The sequence below is a fragment of the Ascaphus truei genome, chromosome 13, assembly GCF_040206685.1.
Source record: "Ascaphus truei isolate aAscTru1 chromosome 13, aAscTru1.hap1, whole genome shotgun sequence".
Classification (NCBI taxonomy): domain Eukaryota; kingdom Metazoa; phylum Chordata; class Amphibia; order Anura; family Ascaphidae; genus Ascaphus; species Ascaphus truei.
Genome location: NC_134495.1, coordinates 31,621,372 through 31,638,950, shown reverse-complemented (window position 1 = coordinate 31,638,950; position 17,579 = coordinate 31,621,372). Strand labels below are relative to the sequence as shown.

The window sequence follows — 17,579 nt, the reverse complement described above, 5'->3', positions numbered from 1 at the left end:
CACACGTGAGTACTTTGTGCATAGGGTGAATGGTAAACTTATATATTATACATGTAAATAAACAGTGATAAATACATGATATATAAAGATGAAGGGTGAATAAGCAGTGGTAAGTATTGGGTATTGGTGATTAAAAAATAAATACAACATATATAATAACTACATATATAATTCATGTAGTGGTGTCTGTGAGATGTGGGTTAGTATTTGGTAAGTATCCTAAATGGAAATTGGTGGTGTATTCTGCTCTTGAAGGCGACCTTTACACCAGCATGAAAATCTCTAATCTATAAACCGAGCGCAAAAAGAAGCCTCCAGTGGTGAAGTATTGAAAACCATTTACTGGGGGGGGGGGGGGTAGGCTGGTGGTACAGAGCGCATGCTATAAAAGGTCGCAGTTGTGCTGTGTACATTTGGCATAATCAAGAAGTACATGTACAGCTCACGTTATTACTCACGTTAACACGATGCATAAATGCTTTAGCGTTATTGTTTTGCAACATGAGCCATGGAAACCATGCGTGCTCTCTCCTTATCGTGTGCAATGTTTACTGCATTATTCTGCATTAATGGGAATAATGAGGTCTGCTACATCTGTAAACCTGATATGAATGGGAAATAAAATGAAATTGGCGCACGTACACCTCGTATACATGAGATCGATTGAAACCAGGAAGAATTCCATCTGCATAGATGATTCTTATGATTTTGAGAACTTGCATGTGTAAAAACTTTAAATCACTCACTCACAGCTACATTTTATTATGTTTTCCTTTTTCCGTTTAAGCTTTTGAACTTGTCTAAAAAGATTCTTGGCCAGAAGCTCTTTAAGGAGATGATGAAGATGACTTTTTATGGGCAGTTTGTTGCGGGTGAGGACCAGGAATCTATCAAGCCCATTATCAGACGCAATCGAGCTTTTGGAGTTGGGTCCGTCTTGGATTACAGTGTGGAAGAAGATCTTACTCCAGAAGAGGCAGAGAAGAAAGAGATTGCGTGAGTACATTAGTGGGTCCCTCCCATGTATCAATGTAGCTGTTTTTGGTTTTAAAATGACACTTGAAGATGTGATCCCATGTAGCGGAAAAAGAGAAATAACCACGGTAAACATTTTACCAATAACATTTGGTTTTCCTAGACCAGGGGCGGCCAACTCCAGTTTTCAAAGGCCACCAACAGGTCAGATTTGAAGGATATCCATACTTCAGCACAGGTGGTACAATCCGTGGCTCAGTGACTGCTTAAACAGGGATATCCTTAAAACCTCAACTGTTGGTGGCCCTTGAGGATTGGAGTTGGCCACCCCTGTCCTAACCATGCTAAAAGCAACGATTTTGTTTGTCAATCAAGTATTTTATTTACCCTTGACCCACCCTGTCACTTTCAGAGAGCCAATAAAGATAAGGGGAAGGGAGCTCTGGCTGTGCAAACACTTGTTGAATAGCATGAACTCAAACAAAAGGGAGCAGCCAGAGGAATCCAAACCCCTCCTAATTCTCAGCTCATGTTTGCGAACTAACTTAAAAAGAAAAAAAAAAAGATCTGTCATCCAGATTAGGGACGCGCATACATAACTTCATGCGCCCCCCTTTCTTCTCTCCCCTCCGGCTGCCCCCCTCCCCCCGCATGGCTCCGGCATCAATTGACGTCGCTGGGTCATGTGACGTCACGTTGCCATGGCAACATGACGTCATGTTGCCATGGCAACATGATGTCACATGACCCATGACGCTGGTTGCCATGGAGACTCGTCGGAACCAAGGTAAGTTAAGAAGTTAGAGGCCTCACGCAATCCCTGGCATTTATTTTAACTGCCTTCGGGGAAGCGCGCGACCTCTGTAACAGCCCCCCCCCCCCGAAAATCTAGCACCCCCCTGATACAGATGTTGTAACCCCTTAAACAGGTCACTGCCATTAGTACCCTTGGGTCTAAGGACTCATTGCTCCTTTCAATGGGATGTAAAAACACGTTAACCATTTTGTGGTGTGATCACTGCAGTCACAGTGACATGATTGCCCCCCCAGCTCACGTAAACTGAAGTAGAGATGCTCCACCTGTTTTGATTGCTGCTATGTTGTAGCGGTCTGCCTGATCATCGATTTAAAACTAGCCTTTTTTTGCAATTAAGTAAATGCATAAAAACGGTTCACTTTAGAGTGGGCGAAATTTAATCTTTCCTATTCTAGCCAAACAAGCAAATGCTCTTGAAATGTCACAAAACTGAGAGCATTGTGTGTGTGTGTGTGTGTGTGTGTGTGTGTGTGTGTGTGTGTGTGTATATATATATATACTAAGGAAGGACATTGAAAGAATGACCTTGAAGTTCTTCCTTTGCCTGAACACCATTCTAATGCAATTCAGATTGGAAGTGGTTAGTGAACACTTTACTTGAATAGGGTTTAATTAATCTGCTAAATACAAGTGTTCATCACATAGCACTTGGAAATTAGCCAGTCAAAAAATATTTTTTAACAAGCGAATTGGCTAATCGTGTTATGAAATTGCAACTTTCTAGTTGTGACCCTGGTGGCTGTATTTGAGACAATGGTTTTATTAATTTGTAAGAACTTTTTATAAAAAAATGTATAAAGAGCTGTGCGGAACATCCTGTGATAAGATACCAACGGAGTTAAACTTCTATAAACTTGTCGGGGAGAGGGAGATTGCTGCTTTATTAGATCCTAGGCCGGTATAGGGTGACGTGCCCAATATCACGTGAAGTGTAACTGATCCAGACAGGAGTTGTACTCCCAAACCTCTGCCATACCACACCTAATGAATACCTGTGTGTGTCTCAATATAAGATGGTTCTGTTATCTTCGGGCATTTAACGCTGCCAATAGGTGAGATTACAACATGCCACTAACTATGCCCTTAATGAAAGATTAGAGATCTCTTCAGGACAACACCTTTGTTTGCAGAAATAAAGGTGCGGTTCAAGTTGGGAACATATATAATTATAGTGATGAAACACTATATATGCCACTAGCATTGCCCATGCACAAGTGAACTGCTGCTGAGCCTGCAGTTTATAGAAGTGGTTAAGTACCTGTTTTGGTTTCTTAGTCATTTATAAGACTTCTGGAGGGGACAATAGAATAAGCACAGACAAAATTCACAATTCTTTCAAAACGCTTTCCATTGATGTGTAGCAAAATGGATGTAGGAGAAGCAGATTTTAGAATATTGCAATGGAATCCAAGTTTAGAGGTCCTTGTACTGTTCTAATATCCCCAAAATGGTAAACCGGAGGATTATTTCAGATTTAAAGTATGAAAAAGGGCACATATTGTCACGATGTACAAAAAAAAAGACATGCCAAGGGGAACTAGCTCTTTAAAAGCCGATGTACTCCGTGCCGTTCAACAAAAATCCAGCTTGAAGGCTGAAATTAAATGAGAATTTGATTAAGAAAGATACACGGGCGAAATGGCTTATCTGAAAGTAGGTCAGCGCATTGGAAAATAGAAGTGTAGTGTAAAGTCTTTAAGGATGGTCTTTGTGTTCTCAAGCTTTAGACACCCTCATTTATTACTATGTTCTATGATATGAAAACTTCAGCTGCATGACAAAAGATATATTTAGCACCTCAAATTTGGCTTCCCTTGGTAAAACTTTGCTGTATGGCTCATGGTGGCTTAGTGTGATAAATAGGAACACAAAGGAGCCTTCTAACTAAAGGGAACTATATAATGTCGGAGGGAGCTGCAATCTGTGATGGATGTCGTATGCATGACCTGTACACCCACACAGTTATTAGGACATGATTTTATGATTGAGGTCATTATTCAGCCATCTCCTTGTAGATTCAAGCCTCTATCTCTAAGGTCATCAAGCTGTTGGCTTAGCTAGATATTTTATTACATATGTTCCATTGTGCAGTTAGGGGAAAGCCTCAATGGGGCCAGTAGCATTATTCGATTTGGTTTTATTACTCTGCATTCATTTGGTTCCATGTGTCATCATTGCGCTCCGACCACGCTTTATTTATTCATATGCACTTCCGGTGCGATTTCCAGGCATCTTTTGTGTGGGTATTTTTATAGGTGATTTTACTATGGAATTTTGTACTGTACCTTCCTTATTCACTATCCCAGGGGTCTCCAAACTCAGTCCTCAAGAGACACTAACAGGCCAGCTTTTATGGATATCCCTGTTTCAGCAGAGGTGGCTCAATCAGTGGCGCAGTCTTTGACTGAGCCACCTGTGTTGAAACAGGGATATCCATAAAAGCTGGCCTGTTAGCGGCTCTTGAGGACTGAGTTTGGAGACCCCTGCACTATCCCAATGCATTCTCTTCTTCGAAAAGACCTGTTGGTGCACCTTGAATATGAAGTACTGTTTTGGGCACCACTCCATAATTACATTATGAAATTAGAGCGTGCAGAGAAGAGCCACCAAATTAATAAAGGTGATGGATAATCTGATTTATGAGGAGAGGCTAGCTAACTGATTTTTTTACATTAGAAAATAGGTGTCTAAGAGGGGATATGATAACTATATACAAATATATTCGGGGACAATACAAGGAGCATTCAAAAGAACTATTCATCCCAAGGGCTGTACAAAGGACTCGGGGCCATCCCTTAAGGAAAGGAAAGCAACAAAGGAAAGGGTTCTTTACAGTAAGGGCAGTTACAATTTGGAATGCATTACCCATGGAGACTGCATTCTATGTGGATATACGTCAGGGGTAGGAAGGTTTGCCACTGCTCCGGGTTTGACCCGGAGACTACGGGTTTTGGCCACATACCTCCGGGCTAGGGGTTTACCTGGTAACTCTCCGGTTGACGGCTGCATCTGCCCCTGAAAATCCCACCAACGTGGCTGCGCGACGTCATATGGTGCTGCGTTGTCATGACAATGGGGAGGGGCTGCTATGTGATGTCACGTGCCTTCCATTGCCATAACAATGGGGTGTCACGTGATGTCTCGGCACCATAAGGCGGGACTCACTTTACAACGGTTTCACCATCCAACGCTACTTCCAGAACGGATTCCGTTGGTTTACCGAGGACTGCCTGTATCCCTGCTTCATTACAAGTGGCTATATATGACTGAGCAACTGATTAAGCCACCTGTGCGGAAGCAGGGATATCCTGAGAACCTTACCTGTTGGTAGCCCTTGAGAACTGGAGTCGCCCACCTAGCATCTCAGCGACATGAGTAGCACCACCCCGGCTCACATCTGTTCTTGTTTGTTATTTGAAAGAAATGTAATTGGCTCCTTTGCTGCCATAAGGACTGGAAAAGCAGACCCCTCTAGCAACAGAAGTTAAAGCTGCCACATGGCCCGAAAGTGAACATATTAGTATGGCATGTTTAAGAAGCTAAAACCAGATGAATGTACTCTGAATTCAGCATTTTTTTTATTTTTTTTTAAATATTGGCTTTGAATGTTTTAAGCACCACCAAAAAGGTACACAACTCGGAAGCATGGACCCTGAGCAGGTCGGTTGCGGCAGCACTGTGCCTGGCGCCACAGACCTTTTTTGCTTGTTCGTCCTGGGCGCAGAGGGCAGGAAGTTTCGCTACATCTGTACCCTATCATTGAAAGATTTGAGCAATCTGATATAGAGCATTCAATGTTGTATAAAAATTGGCTGTTTTGGGGAGAGAGCTCAGAAAAACGGCGTTCCAACACTTTATTTTATTTATCTATTTATTTTGTGTGTGTTTTCTTGGGGATCGACAAAACTACAAGACGCTATATATGGAATTCTAATAATGGAGCTGTAATATGAATTGGATATTTATTTGAAAAACCTTTTTTACCCCACTTATTTAAAGCCAGGCTTTATTTTTTGTAGTTTTAACAAAAAATGTCTGGGTTCAGACATCCTATTTATTTTTATATTTCTCCCTTGTGTGTTGAGCCCAGTGAGGGGTCAAAATGCAGATAATAAAGGGTCCACCACTCGCAGGACTTGCTAAAATGTACAGTAGCACAAATTTTAATAGCAGATGATGTGCTACAGTATCTTCAATTGACCTTTTGGTCCTGCTAAGGACCTTTCTCAATGCAAAAGGGCTGTACACAACCACACTAAGTACCGCAAAACAGAAAAATCTGATAATGTGAACTTCTTTCAGAACTGAATGGGTAGAAAAATAAAGAATAAACATAAGCAAAATGGAAGGGCAAAGGGAGTCTGTAAATTCTGGGGTAGTTGAGGGAACCGTGGCAATTTTCCTGTTCAAGCCTCATGTAAAGTGTTGCAACCAGGGACTTTTTCCTTGTGTTCTTCAAATTATGTGCAGTTGTAATTCCATCTTCATAGGGAGCCCTCCCATTCTTCCCAAGTGTTATTGCTTTTGTCACTTCTGGAAAGACACATGGTACATGTCTTGCTGCATCTTGGAATTGCTTAATTTCTAGTCTCCTCAGTAATTGCTTTCTGATCAGATGTGTATTCTTATTTTGGTGGTTGCTCCAGTTTTTTTGTTTTGTTTGTTTTTGTTTTGCGCTTTAACAAACCATAATGAAGAACTGGAGATTCTAGATAGAAGTGGGCGCATGCATTTTGAGCAAGCTAAAGCGATTTTTTTTTTAAAACCTTTTTTTTTTTTTCAGTTCTAGTTGAAATTCTTTGCTGCTGTTATTGGCGTCTCATCTTTTTAATCAGTTTTCTTCCATCTTTGGATTCAGATGTAATTGGCGCAAACAAATAGTTGATCACCTTCTCTAGGTCAGGGGTGCGCAAACTTTTCCCCGTGCGCACCCCTGCCTCCTTTCCTCTGGGCCTCGTGTCCCCCACCCCCTTGCTCGGCCCCGACGTCAAATGACGTCACGTTGCCATGGTAACGCGACCCCGCGTTGTCATTTGACACCGGGTGACTATGACGGTGTCGCAGGAAGGTAAGTGTGTTACAGGGGCCTCGTGCGGTCCCCCGGCATTTAATTTAAATGCCTGGGGGGAGACCGCGGGATCTCTATAACTGCCACTCACCCCTGAGCTAGGTTATACTCCAGGGGTGGGCAAAGTGCGGGCCACTTCCGGCCTACCAAATTATTATTTCCAGGCTGCCCCAGTTAGGCCCACTCTCCACCCCCCTTCCTCAGGCCCTATCTGTGTTGTGGGGTGAATAGTGGTAGGGGGAGCCCACCTAGGTGGTCCAAACAGTCAGGCTTAACTTCCGCAATAACTGGCTGGGTGGGCTCCCTCTGTCGCTGCCACGTAAGGATCTGCACCACTCATGGGGAGTGAGATAAAGGGGAGAGTAAGGTTGGGTTAAGACAGAAAGAGGGGGCATGTAGCGGAGAAGCTGGTGAGGAGGGGAGCATATGGGGGAGAAGCTGTTTTCATATTATGCAAGTTCTACCAATCTGTCTCCATGGTAATTTTTATTACCATAACCATACTTTGCTGGGCACCAATCTTTCATTAAAATCTCCCATAATGATCTTGAGGTGACAATTTCCGTTAAGTTGGTTGATTCCACTTGGTAGAGGTCTTCCACTTCATTGTCTTGTGACTTGATGTAAGGACATACACTTTGGTGATTTGAAGCCTGTATCTTTTGTCAACTGAATGTTTCTGACTGCTCCAAAGAACTTTCGGTTCACTGCTTTCTCCATCGATCTACTGTTCACGATGAAGCCTTCTCCACTGATTCTTCTATTTTCTGTATCTCTAGAATAGGGGTCTGCTTTTGAGCGCAAGGCCTTCATCTTTCTTTCTTCACCAAGACCAATATCCCATTTAATCTTTTCTAGTTCACCTTGCAGTCCTACTTCACTGGAGAGAGTTCGGGAGTTGTACAGTAGGTAGCCAGATTTAGGTTTGAATGACAGCTTTTGTTTAACCTCCACATATTCTTGGCACCATCTACATGCCTTCTTCCTGAACGCCTGTCAAGGCCAGGTACTAACCAGCGTCCGGAGCCTGGGGGCCGTTTTTCTTCTGTGTTGCGTATTTGGGGGTTGAGGCCTTGCTTGCCATGCCATCCTCCTCTGTATGTTTGGGGGTTGAGGCCTTGCTTGCCATGCCATCCTCCTCTGTATGTTTGCAAGTGCCTTTTCCACTTTAGCTTTCATGGTATGGTTATACCAAACACCAGCAGTGCCACTACAAACGTTCCTGAACCCCTGTTGCTACCTTTCCACCACTTTGAGGCAGTAAGCTAAGAATTTGAAGGGCAGAAATGGTTCTATGTATGTATACACCGAATCTCAGGTTTTGGATCTAATGATTTTTCACCATGTCCTGTTTTAGCTTCTAATTTTCTAGTTTAAATTCTCCTTCCTCTGTTCCACACACTTTACAATAACTGCAACTTAAGATTGAAATCTTTGTTGCCTGTGCTGTGAATTTTTGCTAGATTTGAAATCATTTATTACCCGTATAGTAAGGTTTCTTTTAACCTCTGCCCTGGTTAATCAGCGAGGTACAAATTGGATTTAAATCTGTTTCACGTCTGTTACAGGCAGGTTTTACAAGGGCATGAATGTTGATTGGATAAGTGTTAATGTTGAAGCTGTACTTTGTGCAATGAAGTGGAAATGTAAATCAGATTCAGCTTGACCTGATTGTTTAGCAGAACTACATCTGTAACTGCATTTCCGTGCCAGCCAAGTAGGAACGCTTGGCTTTTAATCAAGTTGCGAAACAGGACCAGCCCCTGAAACCTTATTGGTTTGTATGGAGGCAGTGCCTTTATGTAATCTGCATTGCTTTACTAAAAATTTGTGGTATGGAGCTGTCAGGGAAGTATTTAAGCAAATCAATCTTTAAAGATCTCTTTGCTGCTTGGCATTTAGTTTGTGTATTAGGCGATACTTTTTTTTTTTAATTTCAACTAACAATATTGAAGGACAAGCTTTCGAGAGTTCTCTTGCTTGTCCTTTAAATATCAATTGTTCGTTAAAAAAAAAAAAAAAATGGTATAACCTAAAACCAAAGTACTCATTTATTTTGATCTATAGCAGGGGAGCGCAAACGTCTGCTGTGCCCCTCCTGTCTTCACTGCCGCTTCACGCGCCCCCCTCCCTGCCTTAGAGCTGTGTCAAATGACGCCGCAGTGCGTTGCCATGGCGACACGTCACAGAGCGCCTGAATCTGGGTAAGTAAAGAGTGGCAGAGGCCTCACGCGATCCCCAGCATTTAATTTAAATGCTGTGGGGAGGAGCGCGGAGCCTCTGCAACTGCCCGCGCCCCCAGCACAATCTCCCGCCCACCAGTTTGCGCACCCCTGATCTATAGCAACTGGACTAACACTGCTATGTGTATGTAACGGTCATATCACCCCACCCAATCGCATATACCGCGTGCGTGGAGGGAACATGCAATGTTACCAAGGGGGTGCGTGGTGCAATACCTGTTGGCTCACAGAAGGCTGAGCATCCGCTAAGGGAACCTGGGGCAATGTATTACAATACTAATGATGCAGCGCCTCCACCTGCGATGGCTCCCACCAGAGGGGAAGTAGTTCCTCGCAGGACAATACACAATGACCACACAGACAGCTCTATATAACTATTAACTTTACTACATGCAGCAACTTATCACATTACATCTCAACACATGCGCCACGGCGGACGCTAACCACTCTAGGCGTCACGGCGGACGCTACCACCTCTAGGCGTCACGGCGGACGCTACCACCTCTAGGCGTCACGGCGGACGCTAACACCTCTAGGCGTCACGGCGGACGCTAACACCTCTAGGCGTCACGGCAGACGCTAACACCTCTAGGCGTCACGGCGGACGCTACCACCTCTAGGCGTCACGGCGGACGCTAACCTCCCGCAGAGTGACCCCACCCTGTGTCCAGTAACCCCCACCCAAATGTCTTGCACTCCCAAAATCATATACCAATGTCTGCATATGTATGTGTGACTGCGCAGCCACTATGTCTGGTGATAGGCCTGGTTGGTGCACGTGAGTTGCAGGTTACCTGCCCGGGCTCCAGCCACGGGTACCGCGATATCACCGGAGTTCCGCCCGATCCGACGTTGTCCTCCACACCGCATTGGGTGAATTCCAGCGCGGATAATATCACCTAGTCCCAGGGTCTTTGATAGTGTTCTGAGCCCAGAACCCACCTCGCAGGGCCGCACGGCTTTAGCACTGTGTCCCTGACTAAGCTACCAATAAATGGGTCAGTGTCCCTATCTAGGGCCTGTCCCTATACTCCACAAGCTATTAAGTGGCTCAGGACCTAACTGGGGGCCTGGGGGCTGCTGGCCTAATGCAGAGGGTCACTGACCCCTGCATCCACCTCTTACCCCTAGCTGGTCCGGATCCTGACTGCCTGTGTCACTGCAAAACCCCGCGAAAAGTATCTCTCCTTTCCCGGGCAAATCCCTCAGCCCTATTGGCTCCCTGGCGTCAGGTGTCTCTGCCCCTATGCACCCTGGGGGCTGGCCGTCTATCCTCGCGCATGCGCGAGCTATCTGGGGCCTCCCGCGCTAGCTGGCATCCTGCGCATGCGCGAGCTAACTGTCATGGCGGCGCCCTGCTCCGCTAGCCGCCGGGCCGGTGGCAACGCGATCGCGGCCTTAGCGACGGCCCGATCGCGTCCCCGGCAACCGGCCTGCTCGCCGCTCGCGTCCCCGGCAACCGCCCGACCCACTTCCCTAGCAACCGGCCGCACAGCAACACCGCGCGCTCGCAACAGTGAAGGAGGAGGCGAGTGCGCGAGGGGGGACGACAAAGGAGGGGGCGAGTGCGCGAGGGGGACCTGGCTACATCCTCCCCCTGCTGAAACTCCAACGTCCCCGCTTGGACCACATAACTTACTACTATACACAACCGTTATATAATAAAAATGCATCTGGTACGAATACAACTTAGCACATTGCATCAACTTTAAACAAGGTTACACAATTCTGTGAGCATCACAATCACGGATTGGATTTTGCTCCGAGACCACTGCTGAGCCTCATACTGGGGTGCCCCCATTTGATCATAGGTTACCCGAGTTGGAGGGTACCTGGCCCTTTGGCTCCTACGGAGTTGTTCTTCAGCAACTCCCTCTGGGGAGTAATAAGTACAGTCCTGAGGCTCAGCCTCGTCCCTTGAGGGGAGAAATGTCTCTGAACAGTCTCTGTTAGGCACAAAGCACGGGCTCTGTGGATCCAAAGGCTGGCCTGTTGGTGCCACCTTAGTAGGCGTTGGCCTACGGGGCCCTTTACCCGTAGCTCCTCCGGGAGATGCCCCTTCTGTGGAATAGTCCCTTTGAGAGGGTCCCTCCATAGGGTCTTCAGGAGTTTCAGAGTGGGTCTCGTTATTTACAGTCTCTTGACCCACCTCTGATAGATCGGACTCACCGTTGAGCGGTGTGGCCTGTATTTCTTCTTCTTCGCCTCCCACTTGGGGAATAGGGAGAAGGTGATTACGATGCCACACCTTTACCCGGCCGTCTGTGTCTTTGATGCGATAGACCGGGAGGCCGGGCATCTGTGACTCTACCTCATATACGCCATCTCTCCATCGGTCTGCCAGTTTATGTTTTCCGGGGACTCCCAAATTACGAAGTAACACAGCGTCCCCAGGACGTAACTCTCGATATTTGACTTTATTGTCGTATCGTCTCTTATTGCCAGCATTCAGTTTAGCTGTAGACTTCTCAGCCTGTTGGTAAGCTTGCTGCAAACTGTCCTTTAGCCTTTGCACATACTGGAAATGGGTAGCATTGTGTATCCCATCCGTTGAGACTCGAAGACGCACATCTACGGGGAGTCTTGCCTCCCGCCCAAACATGAGGAAGTACGGGGAGAACCCAGTGGACTCATGGCGAGTACAGTTGTACGCGTGTACCAACGTTTCTACGTGACGACTCCATTCTGCTTTCTGCGTTCCCTTCAGAGTTCCAAGCATGTCCAACAGGGTCCTGTTGAATCGTTCAGGCAAAGCATCTCCTTCGGGGTGGTACGGAGTCGTCCGGGATTTGGCGACGTTCAGCATTTTAAGTAATTCTCGGATCAGAGTACTCTCAAAATCTCGCCCTTGGTCGGAGTGAAGTCGGTTTGGAAGACCGTAATGCACGAAGAACTTTTCCCATAGAACTTTCGCGACTGTGATAGCCTTCTGGTCTTTTGTGGGGAAGGCCTGTGCATATCGGGTGTAATGGTCCGTGATGACCAGCACGTTACCGATGCCTCGGCTATCAGGTTCAATACATAAAAAGTCCATACACACCAAGTCCATCGGACCAGAACTCTTAAGATGGGCCATGGGAGCTGCTCTGGTAGGCAACGTCTTGCGTTGAATGCACCGGGAACAACGGCGGCAGTGTTGTTCCACCGCTTCCCTCATCTTGGGCCAGAAGAACCGGTCTCGGACTAGCCCAAAAGTCTTCTCTACACCTAGGTGCCCGTGTTCATCGTGTAGGGACTTCAACACCAGGTATTGTAAGTTCTTGGGTAGGACTAGTTGTCTCCTATCCGGGTGATTATGATATTGCACCACCCGATAGAGCAAGCAGTTGTCCACTTCAAATTTGTCCCATTCTCGCATGAGTAAGGCCACCAAGTCATTGGGCGCACGTTTCAGAAGGGCTGGGTTCCTTTTTTCAACGGCGTGCCGGATGATGCTAGTGACCGGATCTCGAATTTGGTAGTCTACCAGATCTTTCCACCGGAACACCTTGTCGTGCGTGAGGTGCATCCCTTTTGGGTCGCTGTAGGCGGCGGGGACAGCCTGCGACTGGCATCCCAAAGAGTCGATCACTCGTAACTCGGAGAAGGCCACTTGGTCATTAACTATGGCTGCAGTTTTACACATAGCCCGCACTCCGGGGCCGGGAAGTTCTTCCCATTCCTCATCGGGGGTAGCGAGTAGTCCTGGTCTTCGGGAGAGGGCGTCCGCCCCAATATTCAATGGCCCCGGCTTATACTTCAAGGAGAAGCTGTAGTTACTGAGGGCGGCCTGCCATCGGTGGCCTGCTGCATCTAGTTTGGCCGACGTATTGATGTACGTGAGGGGGTTGTTATCCGTCCTTACCTCGAAGGTGACACCGTACAAGTAATCGTGGAGCTTCTCGGTGATCGCCCACTTGAGAGCCAGAAACTCCAACTTGTGGACGGGGTATCTCTGCTCACTGGGTGTCAAGCTTCGGCTGATGTAAGCTACCGGCCGCAGGCCCTCCGGGTGCTTCTGGTGCAGGACGGCGCCTAGTCCATTTAGACTAGCATCCACATGCAGGACGTAAGGCTGTTCGGGATCCGCATAAGCAAGTACAGGCGCTTCGGTCAGACACTTCTTCAGCTTCAGGAAGGCCTGCTCACACTCAGAGGTCCATTTGTCACCAAACGGTTGGCGGGCTGGTACAGCCTTCTTCCCGGTCTCGGAAGGGTATATCTTCAACAGATTGTTCAAGGGTTTAGCCTTGCTCGAGTACCCTTCCACGAAGCGGCGATAATACCCACAGAACCCCAGGAAGGATCGCAGCTCTGTGACGTTCTCTGGGCGAGGCCAGTTCACCACGGCCTCTACCTTGGCAGGGTCGGTGGCGATCCCTTTGGCGGACACGATGTGCCCCACGTAGGTCACCGAGGTATGGCAAAATCGGCACTTGTCTAGGGACAATTTCAACCCTTCGTTTCCCAGACGATCGATCACCTTAAACAACCGCTCTTCGTGCTCTTCCAGAGTCCTTCCGAAGACGATGATGTCGTCCAGGTACACCAGGCACTCCCGGGGAATCATGTCCCCGATTGTCTTTTCCATCAACCTTTGGAACGTAGCAGGCGCCCCACATATACCTTGGGGCATACGGGTGAATTGATAGAATCCCAGGGGGCAGACGAAAGCCGTTTTCTCCTGGTCTTCCGCCGTCATGGGCACCTGATAGTACCCTGATCGGAGGTCCAGCACGCTAAACCAGTGACTCGCATTCAGGATCTCTTCAATGCGCGGAAGGTATTATTGATCCGGGATCGTGCGGTTGTTCAGTGTCCGATAGTCGATACACAGTCGTACGGACCCGTTCTTTTTCCGCACCACCACTATGGGCGACGCATAAGGTCCTCGTGATTCCGTCACAATCCCAGCGGTTTCCATGTCTTGGATGGCGTTCCTCACATTGTCCACATCCCGAGGGGCAAGGCGACGAGAACGTTCCCGGAACGGGGTGGCATCACTCATCCGAATGGTATGTTGGGCACTGCGGCTGCACCCCACATCCATCTCGCTCGTGGAGAACACATGTCGTCGTTGCATCAGCTGGGTGGTCAACCGTTTTTTCCACTCTGTGGACAGGGTCGATTCGCCGAAGTTGAAGTCCAGATCGACTATCCGCTCGTGCGCGGCCGCCGCCTTCACCTGAGGTGTGGCTCCCACCGGGCTGACCGGATATATGCATCCCAACTTCTGGTCGACATCAAACTCCATCGGAAAGGGGGAGAGATTCTGCACATATACGTGGGTTCGAATAGGGATCTTAGCCGTCCATTCCCTCACTTCGGGTAGTATTCTATACCCTCGCTGAACCTCTTCTTCTTCAGGCTCACTCTCCAGCGAGAACAGTTGGTCGTTCTGGTCTCGGTCGGGATAACAACACCAGACGGCCATCTTTTGCACTCCCCCTGGTAATATGGTCGTCAGTCCTCGTTGACGATTGTAGAGGTCCCCATGACGCTCCAATGCATACACCCGGTGGCATTCTTCTCGTAAGATGGGGTCTAGGAGCGAATCGGCCAGCGGCAACTCGTTGGTCTCTCTCAAGTAGGCTCGGATTATAGCTTGCACTATGTCTGCATTGGTTCCCAAGATGATTGGGTACTTGCAATGGTCTTGGGGCTCCGGGCATACCATGGCCGCTACCTGCATGGGGTGCTTCTTGCCGGTGTTCAGTTGGAGTATGTCCAGTTGGACCTTTACAATCCCATCGATGGGGTAGTCTTCATTACTTAACCCCCTAACCTTCATATGTTCGGCCGGCCTTAGTGGGCAGTGTTGAAGGTGCTGATCATAAAACCTGCGATATATTATGGTTACTTGTGACCCTGTGTCCAATAGGGCCGAGGCGTATATCCCTTCTAGTACCACGGGCACGATGGCCGCAGGGCCCACTTGACTGCAAGCTTCACCGGATGGGGCGTCATCACTGGGGCCGGCGTCAGAAGGGGCATCCGGGGTTCCAGTTCCAGAATGAGTGAGTTCGAGGTCAGCTTCTGCCATTGGTACACTGCAGACCATAGATCGGGCTGATTTTCCTCTATCGGAAGGGTGTTCCTCAGGGTGAACTTCCTTTTCTGGGCAATTACGGATTACGTGGCCCTTCTTGCCGCAGTTATAGCATACCACTGGGCGGCTTTCCGGGCGACTCGTGGATGGGGAAGGTGGTCGGTCGGGGGGTCGTGGTTTGTACCCTTTGGACAAGGCAGTAGACTCTTCCTTCTTTTCCGTAGAGCCCTTTCCTTTGGAGGCAGAGGAGCTCTTAGGTGTAGCGGTGGAGTGTAGCATAACATGAGCCTCCTGTAGTTTCACTTGCCGCAGCAACTCGGTGAACTTGTAGGGGCCCCCGTCCATTATCTTGCTGCGGAGCATGTTGGCTATGGGGTGAGTGGGGCTTGATCCCCGCAGATACTGTTTATGGAGAGCTTCATCCATCCCCGATGCGGAGACCAGCTTACGATTGAGTAGGACCCCGAGGACCAGCTGTAGGCGGTGGATGAAAGCCGACAGGTCCTCTCCTTCCTTCTGATAAAGACGGAAGTACTTCGTCCAGAGCGCTCCTTCGTCTTCTGCTAGTCCGTACGCCTCCAACAGGAACGCCACCATTTCCAACGCTGTCAACTCTGGGTGTTGGTCCCTGTGGATGGTCAACATAGTAGACGCAGGGGGTCTGAGGCATTCCATAATACGCTGCCGCTTTACAGTGTCAGTGCACGACCACTCCTCTACTACTTTTACTGCATTCTCCCTCCACAGGTCTATTCCTTCTTCCCCCTGGGGTATTGGAAGTACTCCAGAGAAGGCCTTAAGCTTCCTATAACTTTGAGACTGGGATGCCACAGTGAGGGCTTCTCGAATTGGGGTAGCGTCACCCCCATTATGGAACCTTCGTTCGTTGCTCTCTCTCCAATAGGCCGAGAGTTTACCTCGCGGGGTACGGTGTCGGGTGGAGAGGGAGGACTGTCAGCCCAACTACTGGCGTCCAGGAGGCCGCTTGGGGTAGTGCACTCAAGTGATAAGTAGAGTCGAACACCCTGCCACGGTACCATATTCTATCTGCGCCTAAGAGTTTGCTCAGTGAGTTCCGGATGTCAGTTTCAGGTACTAACGCCGGGACGTTCCCTACTGCAACCACATGTCTAGGTGGTTCACGGACGGTGGTGGCCCACGCGTGGACCTCTTGACGTGAGGGAATTACCATGATGCTGATTTTTGGTGATTCGGTTTTGAATAGGGCACCCCAGGTCTAAGCCTCTCAGCAGCGCCTCCAAATGTAACGGTCATATCACCCCACCCAATCGCATATACCGCGTGCGTGGAGGGAACATGCAATGTTACCAAGGGGGTGCGTGGTGCAATACCTGTTGGCTCACAGAAGGCTGAGCATCCGCTAAGGGAACCTGGGGCAATGTATTACAATACTAATGATGCAGCGCCTCCACCTGCGATGGCTCCCACCAGAGGGGAAGTAGTTCCTCGCAGGACAATACACAATGACCACACAGACAGCTCTATATAACTATTAACTTTACTACATGCAGCAACTTATCACATTACATCTCAACACATGCGCCACGGCGGACGCTAACCACTCAAGGCGTCACGGCGGACGCTACCACCTCTAGGCGTCACGGCGGACGCTACCACCTCTAGGCGTCACGGCGGACGCTAACACCTCTAGGCGTCACGGCGGACGCTAACCTCCCGCAGAGTGACCCCACCCTGTGTCCAGTAACCCCCACCCAAATGTCTTGCACTCCCAAAATCATATACCAATGTCTGCATATGTATGTGTGACTGCGCAGCCACTATGTCTGGTGATAGGCCTGGTTGGTGCACGTGAGTTGCAGGTTACCTGCCCGGGCTCCAGCCACGGGTACCGCGATATCACCGGAGTTCCGCCCGATCCGACGTTGTCCTCCACACCGCATTGGGTGAATTCCAGCGCGGATAATATCACCTAGTCCCAGGGTCTTTGATAGTGTTCTGAGCCCAGAACCCACCTCGCAGGGCCGCACGGCTGTAGCACTGTGTCCCTGACTAAGCTACCAATAAATGGGTCAGTGTCCCTATCTAGGGCCTGTCCCTATACTCCACAAGCTATTAAGTGGCTCAGGACCTAACTGGGGGCTGCTGGCCTAATGCAGAGGGTCACTGACCCCTGCATCCACCTCTTACCCCTAGCTGGTCCAGATCCTGACTGCCTGTGTCACTGCAAAACCCAGCGAAAAGTATCTCTCCTTTCCCGGGCAAATCCCTCAGCCCTATTGGCTCCCTGGCGTCAGGTGTCTCTGCCCCTATGCACCCTGGGGGCTGGCCGTCTATCCTCGCGCATGCGCGAGCTATCTGGGGCCTCCCGCGCTAGCTGGCATCCTGCGCATGCGCGAGCTAACTGTCATGGCGGCGCCCTGCTCCGCTAGCCGCCGGGCCGGTGGCAACGCGATCGCGGCCTTAGCG

At 48.7% G+C, this 17,579-nt stretch overlaps 1 protein-coding gene across 1 annotated transcript in view; it reads left to right on the top strand.

Annotated features, from left to right (window-relative positions):
• PRODH (proline dehydrogenase 1) overlaps nucleotides 1-17,579 on the top strand; it is an 80,766-nt gene that overhangs the window by 4,812 nt on the left and 58,375 nt on the right. The window contains exon 2 of the mRNA XM_075569027.1: nucleotides 788-996. Within this exon, the coding sequence (XP_075425142.1) occupies nucleotides 788-996 (209 nt within the window). The remainder of the gene's footprint in view (nucleotides 1-787; nucleotides 997-17,579) is intronic.